This window comes from Mobula hypostoma, chromosome 9 (assembly GCF_963921235.1).
Source record: "Mobula hypostoma chromosome 9, sMobHyp1.1, whole genome shotgun sequence".
NCBI lineage: Eukaryota > Metazoa > Chordata > Chondrichthyes > Myliobatiformes > Myliobatidae > Mobula > Mobula hypostoma.
Window position 1 is genome coordinate 486,909 of NC_086105.1, and position 22,664 is coordinate 509,572.

At 41.7% G+C, this 22,664-nt stretch overlaps 1 protein-coding gene across 1 annotated transcript in view; it reads left to right on the top strand.

The window, feature by feature from the left end:
* The window catches only part of cracr2aa (calcium release activated channel regulator 2Aa), a 165,203-nt gene that overhangs the window by 32,549 nt on the left and 109,990 nt on the right, over positions 1-22,664 (top strand). The window contains exon 8 of the mRNA XM_063057546.1: positions 12,382-12,569. Within this exon, the coding sequence (XP_062913616.1) occupies positions 12,382-12,569 (188 nt within the window). The remainder of the gene's footprint in view (positions 1-12,381; positions 12,570-22,664) is intronic.

A 22,664-nucleotide genomic window follows, 5' to 3' on the forward strand; every position in this document is an offset into this window, starting at 1 on the left:
TAGTGGGCAAAATTAGAGCACATGGTATTGGGGGTGGGATACTGACATGGATAGAAAATTGGTTGGCAGACAGGAAACAAAGAGTAGGGATTAACAGGTCCCTTTCAGAATGGCAGGCGGTGACTAGTGGGGTATTGCAAGGCTCAGTTCTGGGACCGCAGCTATTTACAATATACATTAACGATTTAGATGAAGGGATTAAAAGTAACATTAGCAAATTTGCAGATGACACAAAGTTGGGTGGCAGTGTGAAATGTGCGGAGGATGTTGAGATAATGCAGGATGACTTGGACAGGTTGGGTGAGTGGGCAGATGCATGGCAGATGCAGTTTAATGTGGATAAATGTGAGGTTATCCACTTTGGTGGCAAGAACAGGAAGGCAGATTACTATCTGAATGGTGTCAAGTTAGGAAAAAGGGAAGTACAACGAGATCTAGGTGTCCTTGTTCATCAGTCACTGAAAATAAGCATTCAGGTACAGCAGGCAGTGAAGAAAGCTAATGGCATGTTGGCCTTCATGACAAGGGGAGTTGAGTACAGGACCAAAGAGGACCTTCTGCAGTTGTACAGGGCCCTGGTGAGACCACACCTAGAGTATTGTGTACAGTTTTGAGGAAGGACATTCTTGCTACTGAGGGAGCGCCGCGTAGGTTCACAAGGTTAATTCCCGGGATGGCGGGACTGTCATATATTGAAAGATTGGAGCGACTGAGCTTGTATACACTGGAATTTAGAAGGATGAAAGGGAATCTGATTGAAACATATAAGATTATTAAGGGATTGGACACGTTAGAGGCAGGAAACATGTTTCCAATGTTGGGGGAGTCCAGAACCAGAGGCCACAATCTGAGAATAAGGGGTAGGCCATTTAGAACGGAGTTGAGGAAAAACTTTTTGACCCAGAGAGTTGTGGATTTGTGGAATGCGGTGGAAGAAGGCAGTGGAGGCCAATTCTCTGGATGCTTTCAAGAAAGAGTTAGATAGAGCTCTTAATGATAGCGGAGTTGAGGGATATGGGGAGAAGGCAGGAACAGGGTACTGATTGTGGATGATCAGCCATGATCACAGTGAATGGCGGTGCTGGCTCGAAGGGCCAAATGGCCTACTCATGCACCTGTTGTCTATTGAAAGAGGTGACAGAGGGTAGAGAATGTTGAATCTTTGTGGGTGAAGTTAAGAAACTGCAAGAGTGAAAGAACCATTATGGGAATCATATATAGGCCTCCAAATAGCAACCAAGATGAGGGGTTGAGATTGAAAAGCGAGCTGGAAAAGGCATGTAAAAAGGGTAATGACACAATTGTAATGGTGGACTTCAATATGCAAGGGGATAAGAAAATCAGGTTGGTGTTGGGTTGCAAGAGAGGGAATTTGTTGAATGCGTACAAGATGACCTATTTAGAGCAGCTTGTGCTTGAGCCTACTCGGGGAAAGGCCATCTTAGATTGGGTGTTGTGTAATAACACAGATCTTATTAGGGTGCTTAATATAAAGAAACCCGTTAGAGGCAGCGGTCATAATATGATTGAGTTCATATTGCAATTTGAGAGGGAGAAGCATAAGTCACATGTATCATGATTGCAATGGAATAAAGGGAATTACAGAGGCATGAGAGAGGAGCTTGCCCAGGTGGATTGGAGGAGGATACTGGTGGGGATGATGGCAGAGCAGAGCTGGCTGAAGTTTCTGGGAATAGTTCACAAGGCGCAGGATAGATATCTCCCACAGAAGTTGTTCTGAAATGGTAGGGGTAGGCAACTGTGCCTTACAAGGAAAGTGCATAAAAACCAAGCAAAGGACATATTAAGGCAGCAAAAGTGAGTCAGAAGATGGATGATGGGGAAGCTTTTAACAAAAGCAACTAAGGAAGTGAGGAGAAGGGAAAAGGTGAAATATGAGGGCAAACTAGCCAATAATATAAAGCAGGATACCAAAAGGTTTTTCAGTTATATAAAGGGTAAATGGGAGGTGAGAGTTGATATTTGGCCACTGGAACATGATGCTGGTTAGGTAGCAATGGGGGATGAAGAAATGGCAGATAAACTGAATGAGAACTTTGCCTCTGTCTTCACTGTGGAAGACACTAGTAGTGTGCCCGAGGACCATGAGTGTCAGGGAGCAGGTCTGAGTGCCATTGCTATTACAAAGGGAAAAAGTGCTAGGCAAACTCAAAGGTCGTAAGGTGGATAAGTCATCTGGATCAAATGGACTACAACCCAGAGTCCTGAGAGAGGTTGCTGAAAAGATAATGGATGCATTCGTCATGATCTTTCAATAATCACTTGATTCTGGCATGGTCCCGGAGGACTGGAAGATTGCAAGTGTCACTCCACTCTTTAAGAAGGGAGGAAGGCATAGAAAGGATATTATAGGCCAGTTAGCCCAACCTTAGTGGTTGGGAAACTGTTGGAGTCTATTATTAAGGATGACGTTTTGGGGTATTTGGAGACTAATGATAAAATAAGTTAAAGTCAGCATGGTTTCTGTAAAGGGAAATCTTGCCTGACAAATTTGTTAAGAGTTCTTCAAGGAAGTAACAAGCAGAGTGACAAAGAAGAGGCAGAGAATGTCATTTACTTGGATTACTTGATAAAGTGCAACACGAGATTGCGTAACAAGATAAAATCCTATGAGTTACAGGGAAGATACTGACACGAATGGAAAACTGGCTGACAGGCAGGAGGCAGCAAGTGGGAATAAAGGGGGCCTTTTTTTGGTTGGCTGCCAGTGATTAGTGGTGATTCTCAGGGGTTAGTATTGTTTGTCAATGATTTGGATAATTGAGTTGCTGCCTTTGTGGCAAAGCTTGCGGATAATACAAAGATGGTTGGAAGGGTAGGTAGTGTTGAGGAAGCAATGCGACTGCAGCAGACTTAGACAGACCCTTTCATAATTTTATATGTGTCTATAAGATCTCTTCTCATTCTTCTGAATTCCAGCGAGTGAGTCGCCTCCTGTAGTCTCTCCTCATAGTCTAACTCCCTCATCTCTGGAATCAACCTGGTGAACCTCCTCTGCACCGCGTCTAAAGCCAGTATATCCTTCCTCAAGTAAGGAGACCAGAACTGCACCCAGTACTCCAGGTGCAGCCTCACCAGTACCCTGTACAGTTGCAGCATAATCTCCCTGCTCTTAACTTCAATCCCTCTAGCAATGAAGGCCAACATTCCATTTGCCTTCTTTATTGCTCAATTAGTGGTTCTTTGTTGCTTTTTAAAGTTTTCCTAATCTTCCATTTTTCCACTACCCTTGGCAACTTTGTATGCATGAACTTTTGTTTTGATGCCTTCTTTTACTTCCTGAGTTATCCCAGGCTGGCTCTCCCTATCCTTACTGTCCTTGCTTTTAGACCATAAGACCATAAGGTTCAAGAGCAGAAGTAGGCCATTCAGCCCATCGAGTGTGCTCTGCCGTTCAATTATGGGCTGATCCACTTCATCCAGTCACTCCCCTGCTTTCACCCCATACCCTTTGATGCCCTGGCTAATCAAGAACCTATCTATCTCTGTCTTAAATACACCCAATGACTTGGCCTCCACATCCGCTCGTGGCAACAAATCCCACAGATTTACCATCCTCTGACTAAACTAATTTCTCTGCATCTCAGTTCTAAAAGGACTTCCTTCAATCTTGAAGTCGTGCCCTCTTGTCCTAGAATCCTCTACCATGGGAAATAACTTTGCCATGTCTAATCTGTTCAGGACTTTTAACATTTGGAATGTTTCTATGAGATCCCCCCTCATTCTCCTGAACTCCAGGGAATACAGCCCAAGAGCTGTCAGACGTTCCTCCTACTGTAATCCTCTCATTCCTGGAATCATTCTCATGAATCTTCTCTGAACCCTCTCCAATGTCAGTATATTCTTTCTAAAATAAGGAGCCCAAACTGGAATATACTTTTGTTGAGCACTGTGGAAAAATCTCTTTGAAAGTCTTCCATTGTTCCTCAACCGCCCCACCATATAACCTGTATTTCCAGTCTACACTAGCTAAATCCTCCCTCATCCCATTGTAGTCTGCGTTGTTTAGGCATAATACACTGGTTTTAGATTGAACTATTGCACCCTCCATTGTATGAGAAATTCAATCATACTCTGATCACTCTTTCCAGGAGGATCCCTAACTACAAGATCACTAATTTTACCTGTCTCATTGCACAGGACCAGATCTAAGGTAGCACATTCCCTTGTAGGTTCAGTAACATGCTGTTCAAGAGAGCAATCACGGATGCATTCTATGAAGTCCTCCTCAAGACTGCCTCGACCAACTTGATTCACCTAATCTACAGTGGCATGCAAAAGTTTGGGCACCCCGGTCAAAATTTCTGTTCCTGTGAATAATTAAGTGAGTAGAAGATGAACTGATCCCCAAAAGTCATAAAGTTAAAGATGAAACATTCTTTTCAACATTTTAAGCAAGATTAGTGTATTATTTTTGTTTTGTACAATTTTAGAGCGAAAAATAGGAAAGAAGCACCATGCAAAAGTTTGGGCACCCCAAGAGATTTGAGTTCTCAGATAACTTTTACCAAGGTCTCAGACCTTAATTAGCTTGTTAAGGCTGTGGCTTGTTCACAGTCATCGTTAGGAAAGGCCAGATGATGCAAATTTCAAAGCTTTATAAATACCCTGACTCCTCAAACCTTGTCCCATGAGCAGCCATGGGCTCCTCTGAGTGACTACCTAGCACTCTGAAAATTAAAATAAATGATGCCCACAAAGCAGGAGAAGGCCATAAGAAGATAGCAAAGCGTTTTCAGGTAGTCGTTTCCTCAGTTCGTAATGTAATCAAGAAATGGCAGTTAACAGGAATGGTGGAGGTCACGTTGAGGTCTGGAAGACCAAGAAAATGTTCCGAGAGAACTGCTTGTAGGATTGCTAGAAAGGCAAATCAAAACCCCTGTTTGACTGCAAAAGACCTTCAGGAAGATTTAGCAGACTCTGGAGTGGTGGTGCACTGTTCTACTGTGCAGCGATAGCTGCACAAATATGACTTTCATGGAAGAGCCATCAGAAGAAAATCTTTCCTGTGTCCTCACCGCAAAATTCAGCATCAGAAGTTTGCAAAGGAACATCTGAACAAGGCTGATGCATTTTGGAAACAAGTCCTGTGGACTGATGAAGTTAAAATAGAATTTTTTGGCCGCAATGAGCAAAGGTATGTCTGGAGAAAAAAGGGTACAGAATTTCATGAAAAGGAAACCTCTCCAACTGTTAAGCATGGGGGTGGATCGATCATGCTTTCGGCTTGTGTTGCAGCCAGTGGCATGGGGAGCATTTCACTTTTTAGGGAAGAATGAATTCAATTAAATACCAGCAAATTCTGGAAACAAAGATCACACTGTCTGTAAAAAGCTGAAGATGAAAAGAGGATGGCTTCTACAACAGGATAATGAACCTAAACACACCTCAAAATCCACAATGGACTACCTCATGAGGTGCAAGCTGAAGGTTTTGCCATGGCCCTCACAGTCCCCTGACTGTGATAATCGAAAATCTGTGGATAGACCTCAAAAGAGCAGTGCATGCAAGACAGCCCAAGAATCTCACAGAACTAGAAGCCTTTTGCAAGGAAGAATTGGTGAAAATCCCCCAAACAGGAATTGAAAGACTCTTAGCTGGCTACAGAAAACGTTTACAAGCTGTGATATTTGCCAAAGGAGGTGTTACTAAGTACTGACCATGCAGGGTGCCCAAACTTTTGCTTTGGGCCCTTTTCCTTTTTTGTTATTTTGAAACTGTAAAAGATGGAAATAAAAAGGTAATCTTGCTTAAGATATTAAAGAAATGTGTCATTAACTTTATGCCTTTTGGAAATCAGTTCATCTTCTACTCACTTAGCTATTCACAGTAACAGAAATTTTGACCGGGGTGCCCAAACTTTTGCATGCCACTGTATGTACAAGTTAAAGTCCCCCATGATACCTGCTGTTCCATTCTTACATGCCTCAGATATTTCTCTGTTTATTGCCTGTGCCACTGTAAAGTTATTATTCGGTGGCCTATAGACAACTCCCACCAGTGAATTTTTCCCTTTACCATTCTTTCTCTCTATGCAGATGGATTCAACATTCTGCTCCTTAAATCTGGTATCGTCTCTCACTATCGCCCTGATCTCATCTTTATTTAAGAGTGCTACCCAACCTCCTTTCCTTCCTGCTTATCCTTCTGTAGTACCTGATATCTTCGGATATTTAATTCTCAATCCAATCCACCCTGCAATCACGTCTCTGTAGTGGCCACTAATTCATATCCCCTTGTGCTGATTTGTGCAACAAGTTCACTGACCTTGTTTTGAATACTACAAGCATTCAAATAAAGTGCCCTTCCACTCATTGTGCTTTTAAAATCTTGTAATCTTTTACTCTTTTGCACTTGACTGTTCTTCACTCCACTCTTACTTTCTCAATTTTATTTTTTGCTTTTTCTTTAACTTTACCACACTTTTCTTTTTTGCTTTACTTCTCCAATCTGTTGAATTCACCCCCCTACTATTTAGTTTAAAGCTCTATCCCCAGCCCTAGTTACATGATTTGCTACGATTCAGATCCCATCACGGTTCAGGTGGAACCCGTCCTAATGGTACAGTTCCTTCCTTCCTTCCCCCATACTGGTGCCAACTTCTCACGAATTCAAATCCACTTCTCCCACACCAATCCTGAGCCCCACATTCAATTCTCTAATCTTCTTGACCCTATGCTAATTTGCATGTGGCTCAGATAGTAATCTAGAGATTACCACCTTTTTGGTTCAGCTTTTTAATTTAGCCCCTAGCTGCTCAAATTCCTTCAGCAGAACCTCTTTCCTCATTCAGTCTATGTTGTTTGTGCCCACATGGACCATGACAACTGGATCTTTCCCCTCCCACTGTAAATTCCTCTGCAGGTCAGATACAATGTCTTGAACCCGGGCACCAGGCAAGCAACACAGCCTTTGGGACGCTCTTATCCTCGTGACAGAGAGCTCTGTCTATTCCCTGGAATGGTGAAGCAGACTCGATGGGCTGAATGGCAAATTCTGCCCTACATCTTATGATCTTATCATCTTAGTTCATCTGCCATCTCCTCATCCCCTTATTATTTCTCTGATCACATTTTATAGCAGTCCTATATCAACTCTCATCTCTCTTTTCTTTTTCTCTTACTTGAAAAGCTTTTACTATCCACTTTGATATTATTTGCTAGTTTGCCTTTATGTTTCATATTTTCTCTCCTAATGATACTTTCAGTTGCTCTCGGTAGGTTTTTAGACCACAAGACCATAAGGTATAGGAGCAGGAGCAGAAGTAGGCCATTTGGCCCATTGAGTCTGCTCCACCATTCAATCATGGGCTGATCCAGTTCTTCCAGTCATCCCCACCTCTGCCTTCTCCCCATACCCTCTGATGCCCTGGCTAATCAAGAAGCTATCCATCTCTGCCTTAAATACACCTAATGACTTGGCCTCCACAGCTGCTTGTTGCAACAAATTCCACAGATTTACCACCCTCTGACTAAAGTAATTTCTCCACATCTTTGTTTTAAATGGACGTTCCTCAATCCTGAATTCATGCCCTCTTGTCCAAGACTAACCTATCATGTGAAATAACTTTGCATATCTAAACTGTTCAGGCATTTTAATATTCGGAATGTTTCTATGAGATCCCCCTTCATTCTCCTGAGCTCCAGGGAAAACAGCCCAAGAGCTGCCAGACGTTCCTTATACGGTAACACTTCCAGTTTTGGAATCATTCTCGTGAATCTTCTCTGAACCCTCTCCAATGTCAGTTCTAAAATTGATGCCCTGGCTAATCAAGAACCTGTCTAAAATAAGGAGCCCAAAACTGCACACAGTACTCCAAGTATGGTCTCACGAGTGCCTTATAGAGCCTCAACATCACATCCCTGCTCTTATATTCTATACCTCTAGAAATGAATGCCAACATTGCATTCACCTTCTTCACCACCGACTCAACCTGGAGGTTAACCTTTAGGGTATCCTGCACAAGGACTCCCAATTCCCTTTGCATCTCTGCATTTTGAATTCTCTCCCCATCTAAGTAATAGTCTGGCCATTTATTTCTTCCGCCAAAGTGCATGACCGTACACTTTCCAACATTGTATTTCATTTGCCACTTCTTTGCCCATTCCCCTAAACTATTTAATTCCCACTACAGGCTTTCTGTTTCCTCAACACCACCCGCTCATCCACCTATCTTTGTATCATTGGCAAATTTAGTCACAAATCCATTAATCCCATAGTCCAAATCATTGACATACATCCTTTACTCCACTGAAATGCTGCTTTGCCAGACTTTATTTTCTCCCTATCAAATGACAGTGGTATGAGAGAGGAGTTGGCCAAAGTAAATTGGTAGGAGATGCAGAAATGGCATGTGTTTCTGGGAAAAATGAGGTAAGTTTAACAAATCTTGTAGAGTTTTTCGAGCAGGTTACCAAGAAAGTAGACGAAGGAAAGGCTGTGGATGTTGTCTACATGGACTTTAGTAAGGCCTTTGACAAGGTCCCATATGGGAGGTTAGTTCAGAAAATTCAGACAGTAGGTATCCATGGAGAGGTTGTAAACTGGATTCAAAATTGGCTGTGTGGGAGAAGACAGAGAGTGGTAGTGGATGATTGCTTATCAGACTAGAGGCCTGTGACTAGTGGTGTGCCTCAAGGATCTGTGCTGGGACCATTGTTGTTTGTGGTCTATATCAATGATCTAGATAATAATGTGGTAAATTGGATCAGCAAGTTTGCTGATGACACTAAGATTGGAGGTGATGTGGACAGCGAGGAAGGCTTTCAAAGCTTGCAGAGGGATCTGGACCAACTGGAAAAATGGGCCAGAAAGTGGCAGATGGAATTTAATGCAGACAATTGTGAGATGTTGCATTTTGGAAGGACAAATCAAGGTAGGACATACACAGTAAATGGTAGGGCACTGAGGAGTGTGGAGGAACAAAGGGATCTGGGAGTTCAGATACATAATTCCCTGAAAGTGGTGTCACAGGTAGACAGGGTTGTAAAGAAGGCTTTTGGCACCCTGGCATTCATAAATCAAAGTATTGAGTACAGGAGTTGGAATGCTATGGTGAGGCTGTATAAGACATTGGTGAGGCCAAATTTGGAGTATTGTGTGCAGTTCTGGTCACCTAACTATTGGAAGGATAACAGTAAGATTGAAAGAGTGCAGAGAAGATCTACTAGGATGTTGCTGAGTCTTCAGGAGTTGAGTTACAGGGAAAGATTGAACAGGTTCGGACTTTATTCCTTGGAGTGTAGAAGACTAAGGGGAGATTTGATAGAGGTTTACAAAATTATGAGGGGGATAGACAGAGTAAAATGTGACTAGGCTCTTGCCACTTAGTTTCGGAGAGATAAATACAAGAGGACATGGCTTTAGGGTGAAAGGGGAAAGGTTTAGGGAGAACATTAGGGGGAACTTCTTCACTCAGAGAGTGGAACGAGCTGCCATCTGACGAGATAAATGCGGGCTCACTCTTAAGTTTTAAGAATCAATTGGATAGGTACATGGATGGGAGAGGTCTGGAGGGTTATGGACTGGATACAGGTCAATGGGACTAATGGAATAATGTTTCAGCACAGACTATAAGGGCCGAATGGCCTGTTTTCTGTGCTGTAGTGTTCTATGGTTCTAAGTGCAGGATAGATGTATTCCAAAAAAACAAATAAATATTCAAATCGCAAAATAGTACAGCAGTGGCTGACAAGCAAAGCCAAAGCTAACTCAAAATCAAAAGAGAGGGCATACAACAAAGCAAAAATTAATGGGAAGGCAGAGGACTGGGAAGATTTTAAAAACCTACAGAGAGCAACTAAAAGAATCATTGGGAGGGAAAAGATGAAATATTGAAAGTAAGCTAACAAACAATATCAACCTGATGGCATGAACATCGACTTCTCTAACTTCCACTAATGCCCCACCTCCCCCTCGTACCCCATCCGTTATTTATTTTTATACACACATTCTTTCTCTCTCTCCTTTTTCTCCCTCTGTCCCTCTCACTATACCCCTTGCCCATCCGCTGGGTTCCCTTCCCCCCCTTTGTCTTTCTCCCCGGACCTCCTGTTCCATGATCCTCTCATATCCCCTTTGCCAATCACCTGTCCGGTTCTTGGCTCCATCCCTCCCCCTCCTGTCTTCTCCTATCATTTTGGATCTCCACCTCCCCCTCCCACTTTCAAATCTCTTACTCACTCTTCCTTCAGTTAGTCCTGACGAAGGGTCTCGGCCTGAAATGTCAACTATACCTCTTCCTAGAGATGCTGCCTGGCCTGCTGCGTTCACCAGCAACTTTGATGTGTGTTGCTTGAATTTCCAGCATCTGCAGAATTCCTGTTGTTTGCGTTTCTAAAACAATATCAAAGATAGTAAAAGCTTTCTGAAATATGTAAAAAAAAAGAAAGAAAGAAGAAGAGATGAGAGTGGATATAGGATCACTAGCAAATGAGGTTGGGGAAATAATAACGGTGGGGGGCAAGGAGATAGAAGATGAACTAAATGTGTATTTTGCATCAATCTTCACTGTGGAAGACACTGGCAGTATGCCAGATGTTGAAAGGTGAGAGGGAAGAGAAGTGAGTGCAGTTACTATTACAAGGGAGGAGGTGCTCAAAAAGCTGAAAGAGCCAAGGATACATGTCACCCGGACCAGATGAACTGTACCCCAAGGGTTCCGAAAGAGGTTGTGGTAGGGATTGTGGAGGCATTTGTAATGATCTTTCAAAATCATTGGACTCTGGCATAGTGCCAGAGGATTGGAAAATTGCAAATGTCACTCCACTCTTTAAGAAAGGAGGAAAGCAGCAGAAGGGTAATTATAGACCAGTTAGCCTGACCTCAGTGGCTGGGAAGATATTGGACTCAATTGTTGAGGATGAGGTGATAGAGTACGAGGTGACACAGGACAAGATGGGACAAGGTCAGCATGGTTTCCTTAATGGAAAATCTTACCTGATGAACCTTTTGGAATTCTTTGAGGGGATTACAAGGAGGATAGATAAAAGGGATGATGTGGATGTTGTATATTTGGACTTTCAGAAGGCCTTTGACAAGGTGCCACAATTGAGGCTGCTTACCAACTTCAGAGCCCATGGTAATTACAGGAAAGTTACTGGCATGGTTAGAATATTGGCTGATTGGTAGGAGGCAGCGTGTGGGAATAAAAGGATCCTTTTCTGGTGGGCTACCAGTGACTAGTGGTGTTCCACAGCAGTCAGTGGTGGAACTGATTCTTTTTATGCTGTATATAAATGATTTAGATGATGGAAAAGATGGCTTTGTTGCCAAGTTTGCAGATGATATGAAGATTGGTGGAGGGGCAGGTAGTGTTGAGGAAACAGGTAGGATGCAGAAGGACTTAGACAGATTAGGGGAATGGCAAGAAAGTAACAAATTAAATACAGTTTTGGAAAATGCATAGTCATGCACTTTGGTAGAAGAAAGAAATGTGCAGACTATTTTCTGAATGGGGAGAAAATCAAAAAATCTGAGACCCAAAGGGACTTGGGAGTCTTTGTGCAGAACAACCCTAAATGTTAACTTGCAGGTCGAGTCAGTCGTGAGGAAGGCAAATGTAATGTTAGCATTCATTTCAGGTGTTCATTATCTGATAAACCTCTATCAGATTTCAGTGCTTCGGGTAAAGGAATTCCAGTTGACCAACCTCTCCATGCAGCCAATTGCCCCTAATTGAGGCAACATCACAGTGAATCTTTCCTGTACCTTCTCCAAACTCTCACATCCTTTAGTAAAGTGGTGACTGGAGCTGCACACTCTACTCCAGCTGTGCCCTAACCAATGTTTTCTGAAGTTTTACTAAGATCTCCATTCTCTTGTATTTTATTCCCTGGAGAATGAGTCAAGGATTCCTTTGCTGCCTTCACTACCCTCTCAGAGTCAGAATCAGAATCAGCTTTATTATCACCAGCATGTGACGTGAAATTTGTTAGCTTATCTACTTGTGCTGCTGGAACTTTGTATACCGTTCATCATTACTGCCTATATTCATTCACGTAGAGCAGGGAATTGTACAGCACAGGAATAGACCCTTCGCTCTATGATGCTAGGTTAAACTGCCCATCAGCTATGTGGTTTGTATCTCTCACTGTAGGTTATTAGATCCCAAAATGCATCATAACAATTGTTGATAAATGTTTCATTATGGACCCTAGTGGCCAAGCACATTAAGTTCTTGACTTTATACATTATGTGACTGAGTTCTGTTTTTTGGATGTCGGCAGCCTGTTGGTGAAAGTCTATATATGATCATCCCTAAAGTAAGGTTGGGTAATACTAAGGCTGCATTAATGGTTTGATATTCTGTAGGCGTGTGCATCCTAGTTTTACTGCTTATCTTCTCCTTGACTGTGTCAGTTGGAGAGGGAGTTTGGAGAACTGGTCAGTGAAAAGCAAGAATGCAAGATGGAGAACCAGAGATTAAAAAGGACCACAGAGGAGTTGGAGGAATCTCTCCAAAAAGCAAACAATGACCTACTGGATGCTCAACTTCAGATACAGGTGCTGCAGCAAAGATCATCACAACTCCAGGAGGAACAGGAAATGTGAGTTCACTCTGAATATGACGTGAAATTGAAACATTTTAGAAAATTTGTAATTCAGCCGATTGTCATATGAATTTCCAGTATTGATAAACAATTAGCATTTGCTTACTTAATTTTTTATAGAGTGCTACTTTAGTCATCTTATCTGTTGTAATTAGAAACATAGAAAACGTACAGCACAGTACAGGCCCTTCAGCCCACAAAGCTGTGCTGAACATGTCCTTACCCTAGAACTACCGAGGCTTACCCATAGCCCTCTATTTTTCTAAGCCCCATGTATCCATCCAGGAATCTCTTAAAAGACCCTATCGTTTCCGCTTCCACCACCGCTGCTGGCAGCCCATTCCACGCACTGACCACTTTCTGCATAAAAAAACTTACCCCTGACATCTCCTCTGTACCTATTCCAAGCATCAATTTTCGTGCAACCAATTAATGTCATTGTAGTGGTAAAATTGATTCAAATAGGGCAGCACAGTAGCCCAGCGGTTAGCACAATCACCTTGCAGTGCCAGCAATCACCAGTTGGGGCTCAGTTCCCACGGCTGTCCTTACGGAGTTTGCACGTTTTTCCAATGACCGTATGGGTTTTCTCTGGGTGCTCCAGTTGCCTCCCTCATTCCAAAGACTTACAGGTTATGATAACTCATTTTGGTAAAAGGAACAATAGTATGGACTATTATCTAAATGGGGAGAAAATTCAAACATCAGAGGTGCAGAGGGACTTTGGAACCCTCGTGCAAGACTCCCAGAAGGTTAATTTACAGGTTGAGTCTGTGGTAAAGAAGGCAAATGCAGTGTTGGAATTTATTACAGGGGGAATAAAATATAAAAGCAAGGAGATAATGCTGAAGCTTTATAAGACACTGGTCAAACTCCACTTAGAGTATTTTCAACAGCTGTGGGCCCCTTATCTCAGAAAGGATGTATTGTCATTGGAGAGAGTCCAGAGGAGGTTCACGAGGATGATTCTGGGAATGAAGGGGTTAACATGAACGTTTGGAAATTTTGGGCCTGTACTCACTGGAATTTTGAAGAATGTGGGAGGGGGGATCTCTTTGAAACCTATCAAATGTTGAAAGGGCTAGATAAGGTGGATGTGGAGACCATGTATCCCCTGGTGGGAGTATCCGAACTAAAAGGCACAGTCTCAAAATTGAGAGGTGACCTTTTAGAACAGAGGTAGGAGGAATATTTTTAGTCAAAGAGTAGCGAATTTGTGAAGTGCTCTGCCACAGACTGCGGTGGAAGCCGAGTCCGTGGGCATATTCAAAGCGGAAGTTGATGGTTTCCTGATTAGTCGGGGCATTAAGGGATATGGCTAGTGGGCAGGTGTATGGGGTTGAATGGGATCCAGGATCAGCCTTGAAGAGATGGCGAGGTGGAATCGATGGGCTGAATGGCCTAATTCTGCTCCAATGTCTTGGTTGTATGGCCGTATGGATTAGGGATACTAAGCTGCGGACATGCTATGTTGACGCAGGAAGCATGGCAACACCTGCAGGCTGCCCCCCAGCGCAATCCTCGCTGATGTGATTTGATACAAATGACGTATTTCACAGTAGTTTTTGACATTACAATGTACATGTAGCAAGTAAAGCTAATCTTTATCTTTAAGTGCTCTTGTTAACTCCTGTAGAATAAGGTTTGGAGACTTCAGTACCTTTATGATAGTTTAGAAGTATATGGGCCGTATGCAGCCAAGTAAGGGAGTAGCCAAGAGAAGAATCTTGGTCAGTATGGATCATAAATTCATAGAATATTACACCTCAGAAACAGCCCTTCGGCCTGTCTTAGTCCATGCCAAACTATTAATTTGCCTAGTCTCATTGACCTCATCCTGAACCATACCCCTCCCATCCATGAACCTATCCAAACTGAACCCGAATCCACCACTTCCTCTGGCAGCTCATTCTACCTTAACACAATCGTCTGAGTGAAGTTTCCCATCATGGTCCCCTTAAACATTTCATCTTTCACCTTAACCCCATGACCTCTTGTGTCTCCATATTAACTTAAAATAAACACATATGAATGCCGTAACTCTCATCCAGAATCGGAATCACATTTATTATCACTGACATATTGATGTTCATTTTTATCACATGTATCTTTGAACGCATTACTTACAAAAAGAAAGGAAAAAAGGCTAAACACTCTCAGGAGAGCAGGACGAGCTGGATCACACACTGGAGAGAAGGTAGCAGAGTAGAATGAGGTGGATTGCTCAGGAGAGAAGGTGAGAGAGTGGGATAAGTGGGATTGCACTCAAGAGAGAACATGGGTAGTTGGGGCAAGATGGATTGCTCTCAGGAGAGGAGGAGGGAGAGTGGGATGAGTGGGATTGTACTCTGGAGAGAAGATGGAAAAGTGGGATGTGGTAGGTTGTTCTCAGAAGATGGGAGAGAGGAATGAGCTGTATTCCTCTTATGACAGCAGGTGGGAGAGTGGGACGAGCTGGATTAAACTCAAGGAAGACACCGGGAGAATGGGATGAGCGAGATTCCTTTCAGGAGGTAAGGTGGGGGAATGCGATGATCTGGATTTGTCTCAGGAGAGCATATAGGAGAGTGGGACAAGCTGGATATTTCTCAGCAGGGAAGATAGGAGAGTGGGACAAGCTGGATATTTCTCAGCAGGGAAGGTAGGACAGTGGGACAAGGTGGATTGCTCTCAGCTGAGAAGGTGGGAGAATGGGATGAATTGGATTAGTCTCAGTAGACAAGGTGGGAGAGAGGAACAAGCTGGATTGCTCTCATTGGAGACAACTGGGAGAATGGGATGAGCTAGATCGCTCTCAGGAGAGATGGTGGGTGAGTGGCATGAGCTGGATCGTTCTCCAGAGAGAAGTTGGGAGAGTGGGACAAGTTAGATTAGTGTAAAGAGAGAGGAAAGAAGAGTGGGATAAGCTGGATTGCACTCAGGAGAGAAGGAGGGAGAGTGGAACAAGCTGGATTGCTCTTAGGAGAGAAGGAGGGACTTCCGGTAGAGCTCATGGAGTGAAGTCGTGTTCTTGACTCGCTCCATTACCTCTGAGTTTTTCTTCTTATGATCAGCTATATTTTAACTAACCATTAAGGCATCGACTTTTACAATACTTTGAAACAAATTGGGCTTTTTGATAATCGGATGCTTTTAAGGTCTGCTATGTCTAAGGATGGGAAAAATTGGGAAGGATGGCAAACCTCCGGTTAGACCGAAAGGTACCGATTTTCCTCCGGCTGAACCACCGGTGACTTTGAAAGCTATATCGGATCTAATTCAAAGGGAAATTTCAACCTCTATTACGGAGTTGATTCGTGCGGAAATTTCAATTAATTTCCAGAAAATTGCCAATTCAATCGATAAAATACAAACATCTATTACGGAACATCAGTCGGCTATATCTAATCTTCAAAAATCCACGCAACAAAATGAACTCAAGATGGGGAAAATTGAAGAAACAATTAATCTAATGAAGAAGAAACTTGACTTTCTGACCTTTAAAAACTCTGACTTAGAATCCAGAATGCGACGGCTGAATCTTTGAATGATTGGGGTGCGTGAAGCTGCTGAATCTGACAACCCAATGAAGTTTTTTTCTCAACTTTTAAAAGATGCATTTCCTACTGTATTTCCTGACCAACCACCGTTATTGGATCGTGTTCATAGAGTTCCATCATACTCGTCTAAGTCAGATAAGCCTCGACATGTCATCTTACGTTTTCATTACTTTCAAGGCAAGGAGAAACTGTTTTGATTCGTTCGATCTAAAGGTTACATTGATTTTTTGGATCTTCATTTTCGGTTTGTGGAGGATTTCAGTAAACCAATTCGGGATCAACGGGTTCGTTATAGATCTGTGATGTCGGAACTCTACAAGATGGATTTAAAACCAGCGCTGCTTTACCCAGCACGTCTAAGGATTCGTACGTTGGATGGAGCCCTCCGTTTTTTTGAATCTCCATCGGATGCCCAGAGTTATCTGGATCAATTTTCATCTTCAACATCTTAATCGTAATTTTTAACTATCTCCGTTTGATCGGAGGTTGTGAATCTGTCGGCCTTAATTTTTTTTTGCCTTGTATGGGCAGAAAAGTTTATTTTTGATTAATTAATATGGTTGCTAAACTTTCTTTCTATCTGCGTCATTCCTTTCTTTTTCCCAGGGGTTTCTGGGTGGTTATTTCCTCAGCGTCATTCTACGTATTTCCTTTGAGGCCTTAAATTTTGTAGTTTTTAAATCTTTTTTTTGTAGGTTTTCATAACTAGTTTATGTTAATAATTTCATTTCTTGTTTTGTTTATTCATGGGGTCTGGGGTTTGTTGCGGTTTTTTTATATTTTCTGGCTTTTTCTCTGTTATATTAAGTGTTTGTTTTAATTGATTTACTTTTTTTATTTTTTTACTGTTTTATAACTAGCTGATCTTTTTTATATTTACACTTTTTTTAGGGAGCGTCTATCGGAAGTCATGGGGGTAGTTTTAGTGCTTGCTTCTTTCTGGCTGGTCTGTTTTAGATTTAGCCTTGAGGTCATGGGGTGGGGGGTAGTGGGAGGGGCTTCACATTTTAGTTTTTTTCTTCTTGGGCTATGTACACTATTGAAGTATTGGTTGCGTTCTCCTTCCCGGTATCTCTTATTTGTTCTGTTCCCTTTCCGGGTTCGTGGATCGAGCCTATCGTCACTCCTCCTTTTTGCGGGTTGACTTTAGGGTTTATGGAGTCTATTATTAATTTTGTCTCCTGGAATACTAATGGTCTTAACCATCCTATTAAAAGGAAAAACGTTTTTAAAGTGTTCCGGAGACTTAAAGCACAAATTCTATTTTTACAAGAGACCCATGTGCGGAGGGGGGACAGACTACGTTTTTTTAAATTCTGGAAGGAACAACAGTTTCATTCGAACTCTAACGCTAAGATTCGAGGCGTCTCTATTTTTATAGACTCCTCTGTTACTTTTATACAACATGATATTATCTCTGATCCGAATGGTAGATTTTTACTGGTTAGTGGTCTACTATTTAATAAAAAGGTAGTTTTGGTTAATGTTTATGCTCCCAATATGGACTGTCCGGAATTTTATAAATCATTATTCAATCAGTTCCCGAATTTGAATGAGTTTTCATTGATCTGGGGCGGAGATCTTAATACCTGTTTATCTCCAGCTTTGGACCGTTCGGCTCCTCTACGGACCTTGCCTAATAAATCTGCAACTTTGATTAATTCATTCCTCTCTGATTCTGGGTCGACGGACATTTGGCGCTTTTTGCATCCTCAGGAAAAAGATTTTTCTTTTTTTTCACATGTTCACCATTCCTATTCAAGAATTACGCTTCTTTTTGGATTCCAGACCTAATCAGTTCCCCTCTACCACCACTCTGCTCCGTCTAGCAGAATTAGTCCTTACTCTTAATAATTTCTCCTTTTGCTCCTCCCATTTCCTCCAAACTAAAGGTGTAGCTATGGGCACCCGTATGGGTCCTAGCTATGCCTGCCTTTTTGTTGGGTTTGTGGAACAATCTATGTTCCGTGCCTATTCTGGTATCTGTCCCCCACTTTTCCTTCGCTACATCGACGACTGCATTGGCGCTGCTTCCTGCACGCATGCAGAACTCGTTGACTTTATTAACTTTGCCTCCAACTTTCACCCTGCCCTCAAGTTTACCTGGTCCATTTCTGACACCTCCCTCCCCTTTCTAGATCTTTCTGTCTCTGTCTCTGGAGACAGCTTATCCACTGATGTCTACTATAAGCCTACTGACTCTCACAACTATCTGGACTATTCCTCTTCTCACCCTGTCTCTTGCAAAAACGCCATCCCCTTCTCGCAATTCCTCCGTCTCCGCCGCATCTGCTCTCAGGATGAGGCTTTTCATTCTAGGATGAGGGAGATGTCTTCATTTTTTAAAGAAAGGGGCTTCCCTTCCTCCACTATCAACTCTGCTCTTAAACGCATCTCCCCCATTTCACGTACATCTGCTCTCACTCCATCCTCCCACCACCCCACTAGGAATAGGGTTCCCCTGGTCCTCACCTACCACCCCACCAGCCTCCGGGTCCAACATATTATTCTCCGCAACTTCCGCCACCTCCAACGGGATCCCACCACTAAGCATATCTTTCCCTCCCCGCCTCTCTCTGCATTCCGCAGGGATCGCTCCCTACACAATTCCCTTGTCCATTCGTCCCCCCCATCCCTCCCCACTGATCTCCCTCCTGGCACTTATCCGTGTAAGCGGAACAAGTGCTACACATGCCCTTACACTTCCTCCCTTACCACCATTCAGGGCCCCAAACAGTCCTTCCAGGTGAGGCATCACTTCACCTGTGAGTCGACTGGGGTGATATACTGCGTCCGGTGCTCCCGATGTGGCCTTTTATATATTGGTGAGACCCGACGCAGACTGGGAGACCGCTTTGCTGAACATCTACGCTCTGTCCGCCAGAGAAAGCAGGATCTCCCAGTGGCCACACATTTTAATTCCACATCCCATTCCCATTCTGACATGTCTATCCACGGCCTCCTCTACTGTAAAGATGAAGCCACACTCAGGTTGGAGGAACAACACCTTATATTCCGTCTGGGTAGCCTCCAACCTGATGGCATGAACATTGACTTCTCTAACTTCCGCTAGGCCCCACCTCCCCCTCGTACCCCATCTGTTACTCTTTTTAATGCACACATTCTTTCTCTCACTCTCCTTTTTCTCCCTCTGTCCCTCTGAATATACCTCTTGCCCATCCTCTGGGTCACCCTCCCCCCCCCCGTCTTTCTTCCCGGACCTCCTGTCCCATGATCCTCTCGTATCCCCTTCTGCCTATCACCTGTCCAGCTCTCGGCTCCATCCCTCCCCCTCCTGTCTTCTCCTATCATTTTGCATCTCCCCCTCCCCCTCCAGCTTTCAAATCCCTTACTCACTCTTCCTTCAGTTAGTCCTGACGAAGGGTCTCGGCCTGAAACGTCGACTGCGCCTCTTCCTATAGATGCTGCCTGGCCTGCTGCGTTCACCAGCAACTTTGATGTATGTTGCTTGAATTTCCAGCATCTGCAGAATTCCTGTTGTTTGATTATTTCCTTATTGACTCTCGTCTTATTTCTTCAGTGATTAAATGTGATATGACTCTATAACCATTTCAGATCATGCTCCACTTAAGCTTTCTATTAAAATTCAGGCCAATACACAAAATAATAGACAATGGCGTTTTAATTCGCTGTTGCTTCAGGACTCGGACTTTGTTAACTTTATGAATGAACAGATTGATCTTTTTTTTACAATCAACTATACGGAGGATATTTCTGTGAACATTCTTTGGGATACTTTTAAAGCTTATATTCGTGGTCAGATTATCTCGTATTCTGCTGCTTTGAGGAAGAAGCTGAAGCAGGAGGAGTTGGTAATTGTGGACAAGATTAAGGAAATTGATAAGAAATATGTTACAGCTCCCTCTGAGGAGTTATATAAACAAAGAACTGAACTTCAAATGGAACACAGTTTATTACTTTCGTCCTCGATTGTAAACCAATTAAAGAAAACAAGAAGTGAATTTTATGTACACAGTGACAAAATTGGCAAACTGTTGGCTAACCAATTGAAGTCTAATTATGCTAAATCTCAAAGTAATCAGATTTATAATCAAAATGATCGACTGATACTTGATCATGCCGGGATTAATCAAACCTCCTTTGATTTTTATTCTTCCTTATATCAATCAGAGTCTCCTCGAGACTCTAAATATATGAATGATTTTTTGGATAACCTAGACTTCCCTGAGATTTCACAGGATATGTCTTCTATGCTAGATACTCCCATTACCACTGATGAGATTAAGAATGTTATTTCCTCTATGAACCTGGGGAAAGCTCCTTGCCCTGATGGGTTTACCGCAGAATTTTATAAATGTTTTGCACCTTTATTAATCCCTTGGTTCTGTAGGGTTTTCGAGGCTTCATTAAAACTTGGTAAACTTCCGGAATCTTTCAATAGAGCGTCAATCTCTCTAATATTAAAGAAGGATAAAGATCCTGCTCAATGTGCATTTTATAGACTAATACCTTTATTAAATGTTGATTCTAAAATTTTTTCTAAATTATTAGCAAACAGATTAGAAAAAGTACTTCCTTTTATTATTTTGGAAGACCAAACGGGTTTTATTAAAGGTCGTTACTCTTTTTATAACATTCGCACACTGTTAAATATTGTTTATACCCCCTCACAAAATGTTCCTGAGTGTGTTATCTCTTTAGATGCTGAGAAAGCTTTTGATAGAGTAGAATGGCCTTACTTATTTAAGGTGCTTGAAATGTTTAATTTTAGCTCGAAATTTATATCCTGAATCAAGCTGTTATATCATTCTCCTGTGGCCTCGGTCCGTACTAACTCTCTAAGCTCACCTTTTTTCCCTCTTTTTCGAGGTACTCGACAAGGTTGTCCTCTTAGTCCTTTATTACTTGATATTGCATTAGAACCTCTTGCAATTGCCATTCGAGAATCTCCAAATATTATTGGGATAACTCGGGGCTTAAAGTCCCATAAAATATCACTCTATGCTGATGACTTACTTTTATATATTTCTAATCCTCAAAAATCCATCCCTGCTGTTTTAGAGTTATTAGCACAATTTAGTCTCTTTTCAGGTTATAAATTAAATCTTAGTAAGACTGAACTTTTCCCGATTAATAAACAACTTCCCTTATATCATAACTTTCCATTTAAATTGATTAATAATTATTTTTCATATCTTGGGATTAAAGTTACTTGTAAACACAAAGATTTATTTAAGATTAACTTTTTACCCTTAATTGACCATATTATTCAACTTTCATCTAAATGGTTTCCTTTATATTTAACTTTGATTGGTCGTATTAATGCAGTTAAGATGTTTTTTCTGCCAAAATTTTTATATATATTTCAGGCATTACCGATTTTTGTTCCAAAATCTTTTTTTGATAAAGTTGACTCAAAAATTTCTTCATTTATTTGGCAAAATAAAAACCCGAGACTGGGTAAAATACATTTACAGAAAGCTAAGAGAGATGGAGGTTTAGCATTACCTAACTTTAGATTCTATTATTGGGCAATTAATATTCGACATATGAAATTTTGGTTACTTGACCAGGATATACTATCCATTCCTAAATGGGTAGCATTGGAATTACAATCTGTTCAGGGCTATACACTTGGCTCTATTTTAGGTTCCTCTCTTCCTTTTGATTCGAAATGCCTTAAACAGGTATCTAACCCGATAGTTAAATATACCTTACGTATTTGGTTTCAATTCAGAAAATTCTTTGATCTTAACCAATTTGGGCTAGCGATTCCTATTTTAGGTAACATTTTTTCCTCCCTCTTTTACGGATCGTGCTTTTCAAATTTGGAAGACTCAGGGTATTTCACGGTTTTTGGATTTATTTTTAGATGGTTCCCTTATGTCTTTTGAACAATTATCTAATAAATATAATTTATCAAGAATACATTTTTTTAGATATCTACAAGTTAGAAATTTCCTAAGTACTATACTTTCTTCCTTTCCAATGCTTCCTCCTACATACATTTTAGATACTATAATTAACCTTAATCCATATCAGAAAGGTGCATCGGCTATGATTTATAATATTATGAAACTTAGGAAAGCTCCATTTGATAAGATTAGGGTAGATTGGGAACAGGAATTGGGTTCTATCATTTCCGTGGATGACTGGGGGCAGATTTTACAATTAGTTAATACTTCCTCTATCTGTGCTAAACATTCCCTAATTCAATTTAAAGTTGTTCATAGAGCACATATGTCCAAAGATAAATTAGCTCACTTTTATTCTCATATTAATCCTTTTTGTGATAGATGTCCGGGGCAGATAGCCTCTTTAACTCATATGTTTTGGTCTTGTCCTACTCTGGAAACTTTTTGGAGAGACATTTTTAATATTATCTCAAAGGTATTGAATATAGATATCTCTCCTCACCCTATTACTGCTATCTTTGGACTACCTAAAATTTCCAGTAATCTTTCTCCTTCAGCCCGTAGGATGATTGCATTTCTTACTTTAATGGCGAAAAGATGTATTGTACAACATTGGAAAGAGCTTAATGCTCCAACCACCTTTTTTTGGTTCTCTC